The sequence below is a fragment of the Gymnogyps californianus genome, chromosome 2 (assembly GCF_018139145.2).
Source record: "Gymnogyps californianus isolate 813 chromosome 2, ASM1813914v2, whole genome shotgun sequence".
NCBI classification, from domain to species: Eukaryota; Metazoa; Chordata; class Aves; order Accipitriformes; family Cathartidae; genus Gymnogyps; species Gymnogyps californianus.
The window spans coordinates 104,648,506-104,657,601 of NC_059472.1; the positions used below are offsets into that span (position 1 = coordinate 104,648,506).

At 40.6% G+C, this 9,096-nt stretch overlaps 1 protein-coding gene across 1 annotated transcript; it reads left to right on the top strand.

Moving 5' to 3' along the window:
- The first annotated feature begins 5,685 nt into the window (after window positions 1-5,685).
- Window positions 5,686-8,834, top strand: LRRC14B (leucine rich repeat containing 14B). Its single transcript, XM_050891682.1, has 2 exons — window positions 5,686-6,590; window positions 8,124-8,834. Exons 1-2 carry the CDS (start codon window positions 5,686-5,688, stop codon window positions 8,767-8,769), a joined length of 1,551 nt encoding a protein of 516 aa, XP_050747639.1. The 3' UTR covers window positions 8,770-8,834.
- The last annotated feature ends 262 nt before the right edge of the window (window positions 8,835-9,096 follow it).

The window sequence follows — 9,096 nt, forward strand, 5'->3', positions numbered from 1 at the left end:
CTAAAAAGTCTGCCCCAATCTTTCTTATAAGCCCCCTTTAAGTACTGAAAGGCCGCAATAAGGTCTCTCTGAAGCCTTCTCTTCTCCAGGCTGAACAACCCCCAACTCTCTCAGCCTTTCTTCATAGGAGAGATGTTCCATCCCTCTGATCATTTTTGTGGCCCTCCTCTGGACCCACTCCAACAGGTCCCTGTCTTTCCTGTGCTGAGGACCCCAGAGCTGGATGCAGTACTCCACGTGGGGTGTCACCAGAGCAGAGTAGAGGGGCAGAATCACCTCCCTTGACCTGCTGGCCACGCTTCTTTTGATGTAGCCCAGGATACAGTTGGCTTTCTGGGCTGCAAGCGCACATTGCCAGCTCATGTCCATCTTTTCATCCTTCTCTGCAGGGCTGCTCCCAATCCTTTCATCCTCCAGCCTGTATTGATACCGGGGGTTGCCCCAACCCAGATGCAGGACTTTGCACTTGGTCTTGTTGAACCTCATGAGGTTCACATGGGCCCACTTCTCAAGTTTGTCCAGGTCCCCCTGAATTGCACCCCGTCCCTCAGGTGTGTCAACCACACCACTCAGCTTGGTGTCATCTGCAAATTTGCTGAGGGTGCACTCAATCCCACTGTCTATGTCATTGATGAAGATATTAAACAATACTGGTCCCAATACGGACCCTTGAGGGACACCACTCGTCACTGATCTCCATCCAGACATGGAGCCATTGACCACTACTCTCTGGATGCAACCATCCAGCCAATTCCTTATCCACCGAACAGTCCACCCATCAAATCCATATCTCTCCAATTTAGAGAGAAGGATGTTGTGGGGGACCATGTCAAAGGCCTTACAGAAGTCCAGATAGATGACATCCATAGCTCTTCCCTTGTCCACTGATCTAGTCACCCCATCATAGAAGGCCACTGGGTTGGTCAGGCAAGACTTGCCCTTGGTGAAGCCATGCTGGCTGTCTCGAATCACCTCCCTGTCCTCCATGTGCCTTAGCCTAGCTTCTAGGAGGATCTGTTCCATGATCTTCCCAGGCACAGAGATGAGGCTGACAGGTCAGTAGTTCCCATTGCACCCTTTTTAAAAATGGGTGCAATGTTTCCCTTTTTCCAGTCACCAGGGACTTCACCTGACTGCCATGACTTTTCAAATATCATGGAGAGTGGCTTGGCAACTACGTCAGCCAGTTCCCTCAGGACTCTGGGATGCATCTCGTCAGGTCCCACAGACTTATGTATGTTCAGGTTCCTCAGGTGGTCACAAACCTGATGTTCTCTTACAGCGGGAGGGACTTTGTTCCCCCAGTCCCTGCCCTGAGGTCTACCCACTCAAGAGGTGTGGGAAGAGAGATTGCCAGTGAAGACTGAGGCAAAAAAGTTGTTGAGTACCTCAGCCTTCTCCTCGTCCGTTACTATCAGCTTGCCAGTCGTGTTCATCGGCAGAGTACACTTTCTTTGACCTTCCTTTTCTGGCTGACATACCTATAGAAGCCCTTCTTATTGTTCTTTGCATCCCTTGCCAAGTTCGGCTCCAGCTGCACCTCGGCCTTCTTGACCCCATCCCTACACAACCGGGCAGCGTCCCTGTACTCTTCCCAGGATACCTGTCCCTGCTTCCACTGCCTTTGCATGTCCTTCTTGCTCTTTAGTTTGACCAGCAGGTCTTGACTCATCCATGCTTGTCTCCTGCCTTCCTTTCCTGATTTCTTACACATGGGGATCGAGAGCTCTTGCGCTCTATGGAAAGCGTCCTTAAAGATCTGCCAGCTCTGTTCTGCTCCCTTGTCCCTGAGGGCAGTTTCCCAGGGGGATCCTATTGACTAACTCCTTGAACAGCTGAAATTTTACTTTCCTAAAATTCGGGGTCCTGCCTTTACTCTTCGCCTGACCCATATCCCTCAGGACTGCAAACTCCACCAGTGCATGATCACTGCAGCCCAGGCTGCCTCCAATCTTGATGTCTCTGATAGCTCACTTGTGTTGGTGACCAACAGGTCCAGTAATGCATCTCCTCTGGTAGGGCTATTACCTGGCTTAAGAAGTTATCCTCAATGCACTCCAGGAGTCTCCTGGATTGCCGGTTTCTGTAGGAATTTTAAGACATTGTCACACCATTTTGCTCAACATAACTATCTGAACTCTATCTTCTTGAGAACCACAAAATCTTATATGAAGATGACTTCTTAACAAGTGAGAAATCTCTGTAATTTTTTAGATGAATTTTGATTGGCATTTCTCTAACATCTCAAATAATAGAATATAGATGATAATTGTCAAAAAAAATTTGCAGAAAATGTTTATAGTGACAGATTATTTTTGGACTGAGAAATTCCACAAAAATAATTAGATCTGTCATGCTTTCCTTCCCCTACATTCTCTGAAGAGCAATCTTTCTCAGCATCTTCTGAATTTCGAATGAACTTTGTTCATTGTGTTGCTACATAGTTTTAAACTCCTTTCTTTGCTTAACTTTCATTCCTTAATAAATCAGTGCTCTCTGTTCTTTTCCCTTAGTTATGCCAGAGCTGCATCTTTGCAAACCTGAACCTCTGAATTCTGTTTTTATGTGACTATGCCAATAAAAGTTGAATGTAAACAGTTATAAACTGGCAAGATCTGTGCAAAAGTAATGGATTACCTGTATTCTCCCCTGCCCCATCTCATTTTGATCTGACCCAGGAGTGCTTCCGTAGCTGCTGATAGATGTATATATCCTGTCATGGATTATAAAAGTGAAATTCTTAATAGAACTTTCTTCCATGTTGAATCCACTTCAGTAAGAATTAGTTTCTTCATACATTTAGGATGACAGTTCTGAGGTTCTCAGTGGTGGCCTCCTTCAAGTTAATTTGAAAACCAGCTATTTTATCATTAAATACTTTTATTTTTAATATACTGTTTTTAAAGGCTAAAAACCTATTAAAATCCACTTGATGAACATTTTTTACACTGCTCTGATTAGTCATTTTGTACGAACTGAAAAAAAATGTTTGTTTTATTGTGTGAATTTAATATTTGTTGCCATACTTGTACAAAACCAATACTAAAACAGCTTGAATGCTAGAATATCATGAACTTTACTTTTGGTTAAAATTTTTTAACTAATTTGTCATGATTTCTTCTACCATTAAATAAAACACTAAATGTTTAATATAATAATTGTTTTGACATCTTTGAATCAGATGACAATGAAGACTTTTATCAAGCTGTGCTGACCCTGCTTTTCCAGATAATTCCACATCTGCTTTGCTGTGAAAAATTCATGCCACACTTCATGGATTCAATTTTTTTTTTTTTTTAAATAAACCCATTACGGAATATTTTATCAAAAGCAAAAGAAATATCCTAAATATGTTTTAAATGACCAGGGAAGGGACATCTTTATTAGATTGTGTCATTCTGAGGAAGCTTTTTATTTTTGCCGTTTTCTGGTTTGTATATCAGCTTAATTTTACCTTCAAACAGACAAGTGGCATCACTAATATAAGTAAAAAACATGTAAGATGAAATAGATAGAACTTGTCAAGGTATTAAGTATTTTCCTCTGTTTTTCAACTCTGGTTCATGTATAGCAGATGATGATGTAGGTATTACTATATTTTGTGCAATTTTATAAATGCTGAAAACAGCAACATATAACTGATCCCTGTATGACAAGAAAAATGTACAAACTGCTTGAAACTTTTCTAAGTATAGTTTTATTGCCTTTCAAAATTTAAACAGCTAGTTATTAAGGTATATACACAACTTTTTATCTGCTTACCTAATATATTTGGACCTCTTTATCTGCTTACCTAGTATATTTGGACCAGTGGTCCGGAAGTTCCAAGATAAACTGCTCTAGTAATGTCTTAGATTTTTATTAGAATAGAGCAACACTTATAGAGGTAAAAAAACTGAAATAAATATTTGTAGCTGCTTCTATATACGAAAAAGTTATTGCTTATTTGGTGGGGAAGACAGTTTGACTCTTTCCTTCAATTCTTTTTCATAATTGTTTTAAAAGAAACAGTAAATTTAATACTTTTTTCCATGTTACATTTGGTATTATCATCTGCAACTTTTTCAACTCAGCATGGTACTGTGAGATCTTGATGCATTTCTCAGCAGGAGTTTAATCTTCCATATTGGCAATTTCCAACATTAAGGTGGGGCATGGCATGGAACTCAAGTCAATAAATCTGACAAGACCTCTTCTGGATTTGAACAAGGGCATCGCAAGACACAGTCAGTTTTGCCAGCCAGGCAGATTATATCAGAAACCTTTGTACAAATGACACTGGAGAAATGGGAGGTGCAGAAGAAAAGAGGTAGAGGTCATCTGCAGAGGGTGGAAGGTGAACAAGAGAACGGCCTGGGGAACAGAAGGAATGGAGGATGAGTTAAGGGTGTAGGCACTTAGAAACTATTTAACATGATTGATCTGAGGGTTTTTCTAAATGACAGAGGAAAAAAGAAGGATGTTTACAGGATTGTCTTGCACCCAATGTTCAGTAAATAGCTAGTAGAGGATAACCCAGTAGATATACTGAAATCCCAATTCTATGGCCAAAAGCCCCACAACTCAGATGTAAGGCACCGCCTCCAAAAAAAAAGAAAACAACAAATATAAATGTTTCAATAATTTCAATAATTTCAATAACTTAGTAACTTCAAGCTATGCTCATTCTCTGTCCCACTGGTTGCCCAGCAAAAGACATGAGAGGACACTGTAAGGGAGGTATCCAACATTGCTTCCCCCAGCAGGCAAGTGCCAGGTTGAAAGAAAGAAACATGTCTCTGCTTTTGTGACAGCTGGGTGAGAGAGGTTTTTCTCCTGGCCTGAAAAGATAATAGATTTTGAATGTTTTCCCATTCTGTATCACAATGAAACCATGATTTCTTGAATAACAGGAAAGAAAAGACCATCTGTTGCTCAAAGCAACAGCAATAGGATGCTTGGCTGGGAAGTTAGGAGAAAGTTTTAACTCTGTGCTCTGTCTTATTCAGCTTGTCTTGTACTTAACCCTCAGTCTCCTACCACAGGCAAGTGTCCTGGTCACCAAGGCTCTGAGCTCTTCTAGAGTCTTTTGTCTTTTCCACTGGAGCCACTGTGTTTAACTATTCCTTGCTGATAGGAAGGGCAAAATGGAGGGACATTGTGTAGCTCAATGACTGTAGCACCTCAGCCTTTACTTATGGCTATAGTTTTTAGAAGAAGCTCTATGCTAACTCTGAGAAATCTTCCCCATTGAAATCAGCATGTGAATCCCCAGCATATCATCTTTTGTGGAAGAAAGTGCAATACAGATCATGTTATGTGTTTTAAGTTGGAACCCAGAGTGCCTTTTTGTATGGCATAGGAAAGATACAAAAATATTCTCATGTATGTGTGCTGTCCTGATCTTACTGTTCCTGCTGGGCAGTGGTCTGTACTTAGCTGAGTTAGCTTTGTTATAAATATAAGGGTTTAAATGAATAAATGCTCTCTGACTAAAGATCTCCCAGTTAATTACTGCAGAATCACAGTATAGCTCCAAAATAGAAAGCAGAGGATCAGCATGTGACTCCTCATTCTGCCTTCCCAGCAAGGCTTCCGTTAGCAGCAAACAGCAGCTGCAGATAAAAATAGAAGGTGATAAGCAACTAGGATCTTTAGTTAAACGCAGAATTCACTCTCCATGACGGCAAGGAGTCCAGAGCAACAATGAAGTCTCTCCGATTCATTAGTGCTGAAGCATTCGTGTCAAATGCGGAGTTTGCCAGGAAGAATCTCAGTGGTGTTGCCCATAATCTTTTTCCTCTTCTTTTTAAAGCCAGCTATTTACTGGAGCAAGGGGACGTGATTCATGACTTGGTAGAGAACTGGCCACTTGTTGACTTTAACATGGGAAAACTTTTGGGACCTACTGTGGACTACCAGGAAGACCTGAGCCATAGAACATGCTCAGTGTGCTTGGAAAGCTGTCTGACAGGGCTGAGAGACTATGTGCTGAATCATCGTTCTCCCTATGTGAAAAGGTTGAAAGTGGTCGACCTGACGGGTGTAAAAGATGTTGAAGTTCAGCTTTGTCAGTGTAAGAAGACAATGGGCAGGTGGGCCAGGACACAGCTGCTCTCAAAGCTCTGTTTAGAACTGCTGGTTTACCTGCAACAAACACAGTGCAATCCAGGTACCTTTGAAATCAGTATTGATGTGCTAATTGACTTGTTTGTTACAGAGCGGAACTACGAGCTGGTAGTGCAGGCCCTGTTGAAGAAATGCTATTGTCCACTGAAGATCTGCTGTGTGGCATTCAGATCTGACAACCTGGCTTTGCAGAAATTCTTCTATATCATAAAGCTCACTGATCCCTCGTTGTTGCGCAAACTGGAAATAGTTCACAATGTTCGCTTGGAAATGGAACACTTGGAAATACTCTTCAACAGTATCCACTTCCCTCTATTGATGTCCTTGACCTTGCCAGCACGAACATTTAATGTGCGGAGGTTCACAGCTACAGATGAACGGATGCTTACTAACATTGGAGAAAAGATGGGTGAAATGATGCAGCTGACCGAGCTGAGTATGTCATTTTCTATACTCACAGGAAGAATACGGAAACTGCTCAGGTAATTTGGTCATCCTGCTTTCAGTCAAACTGTAAAGAACAGCCCTTTGTGCCATCAGCAAGCTGAGAATCTCAGAGAATAAGGGAAGTGAGTATATCTCAGGGTGGGGGGTGTGAGAAGGAGCAGCAGGAAGCTAGGAAAGAGTATTTGTCAGGGAGAATTGGAAGCCAATGTATATCTCATACACTTAGAAGGACTGACTGTTCTTACTAGTCTTCCAGAGCTTCTCTGATGAGCATGATGAGAATATACTTTTGGCTACCACATAAGAGAGGGGTACACCCAGACATTTTTGATTTGCCACATTCTTAAGCTTGTATCTCAGTCAGCTTGGGCTGGTCTTTGGTGCAAGACCTGAGTCATATTCCAAGTATTTTTCAGGGTCTCTAGTGAATTTTTGTCCTCTAAAAACCAGGCAGTAAATATACTAAGATTCCACAGATACTGTATTTTTAGGTGGGCAGGGGGATAGCAGACTTTGATTTGAGACTTTGATTTCAGTTGTTTGTTGTGTCTCTCGATCTCAAGGCAAGAGAGATCTGATTCTTTGCTGTACTGCAAATTAAGCTAATATATGAATATTCATGATGAATTCCTGGGAAAAATTGGCAATTCTCAAAAAGATAACAAGCTGCCAGTGAACAGTGTTCATATTTGAACAGAAAATAAGTTAACTGTATGCTTTTCAGAGCATCTAAAAAAAAAGGCAGACAAAAGTTTCATCGAGACAAATCACCTTGGTCTAAAATTCCTCCTGTACGAAGAAGTCATTTCATTTAAAAGTTGTGAATGGCACACTGCTTATATTGATAGAAATAAATTACAAGTTTCTAACCTTGATCCAGCTGAAGTCTGTGGCAGAAGTCTCATTAAGATTTAGTATGTATGAAAGGGATCTCTTGATTTTCATCTGTCAGAACTATTTTATATTCAACTAGAATATTTGCACATAATCTCAGGTACACTTCTTTGAACGTTTTTCTTCATCAGAAGGTCTCTTTGCAACTCCAGAACAATACAATGTGTAAGCCTCTTGGGCATTTAAAAACATAGTAGAAACAAAACTAGAAACAAAAGCAGATGTCTTGTTAGAATACTGATTGGCTTTCATCTTGGAATTAATCCTTCCTTAATGGAAATTATCTAAATCTCTGGAATTATAACAGCTTTCTACAAGAAGCAGCCACCAATGCTTTTATGGTAGTAATGGTCTGCTATTAATTCAGAAAGTAATAGACACCTGACAACATATAACTGGTTACAAAATAGACACATAGAATGTTACCAAATTAATTGCCATTAAAACAACACAGTTCGAGTCATGTAAAGTAGGAGCTAATTCATGGAACTGAGTTCAGGACGAAAATATACTTGTCATTGTTGGTGCATGCTTCTGTTTCTCAGAAGGGGTTAGAAAAAAAAATGAATCTGGCAGATGGCTGCATTCATAATGTGGATAGGTGTATGAAATTTTGTAAATGTAGCTTTTCAATGTTTTATGCCATAAAACTTTTTTTCTCTTTAATTCTACAGCCCACTAAAAACTCCACTGAAGATGCTGGATGTTTCTAACTGCTCATTGAACCATGCTGATATGGCCTATTTAGCCAATAGCTTCCATGCTAATCACTTAGAAGCCCTCGACCTGAGTGGTCACAATATACCTGACCTTTACCCATCAATATTCTTTAAGCTTCTCAGCCATTCCTCTTCAGTGCTCAGGAGTCTTACCTTGGAGGACTGTAACATCCAAGACACTCATGTCAACATGTTGATTTTAGGTTTAAGCCCTTGTCAGAAACTACAGGAGTTTAAGTTTCTTGGAAACCCACTGTCATCCCAGGCACTTAAACACCTTTTCACATTTCTCTGTGAGTTACCAATGCTGAAAAATGTGGAGTTCCCAGTTCCAAGGGACTGCTACCCTATTGACATCACCTACCCAATTGATGATGCCAGTCTCTGCAGATTCGATCACCAAAAATATAAAAGTGTAGCAGAGGAGCTTAACCTCATTTTACTCCAAGCAAACAGGGAGGATGTGAAGGCTTCAACTCCACTCTTTGGCAGTTATGACGCAGCTGTTCAGGAGACGAACAATGAACTGGGAGCTTACTTGATCAAGTCCTTCAAAGAGACTTTAGAAAAGTTCACTAGTTCTCTTAACAAAATGAGTTAAAGGTGTAACATAGTGGTGATGAGATACTCTGGCAAATCAGAAGTTAATTTAGTCTTTTCTAGAATTGTGCCTTCGTTGATCAGTCTTGAGTTTTCTTTAATTTCTCGGCTGAATTTACTTCTGTTTGAATAGCCTCTGATCAGCTGAGGTATTTTGACTATGCTATATCTATTGCACACACCTTACATAAGCACTACTTGCTCTCAAAAGAGGGGAGGACCCTTAATTAATAGCTTATTATTTTACACAAAAGCACTTTGTTTCTTAGTAAAACAATAGGTGTCTAAGCTTGGCTGATTTCTTATACAGTTCCGTCTGGATTTGGCA

Excerpts from the sequence above, each read along its gene's own strand:
- LRRC14B (XM_050891682.1), top strand. The coding sequence starts at position 5,686 with ATGAAGTCTCTCCGATTCATTAGTGCTGAAGCATTCGTGTCAAATGCG. Across the intron at positions 6,591-8,123 it reads AGAATACGGAAACTGCTCAG|CCCACTAAAAACTCCACTGA; the intron begins GTAATTTGGTCA and ends TTAATTCTACAG.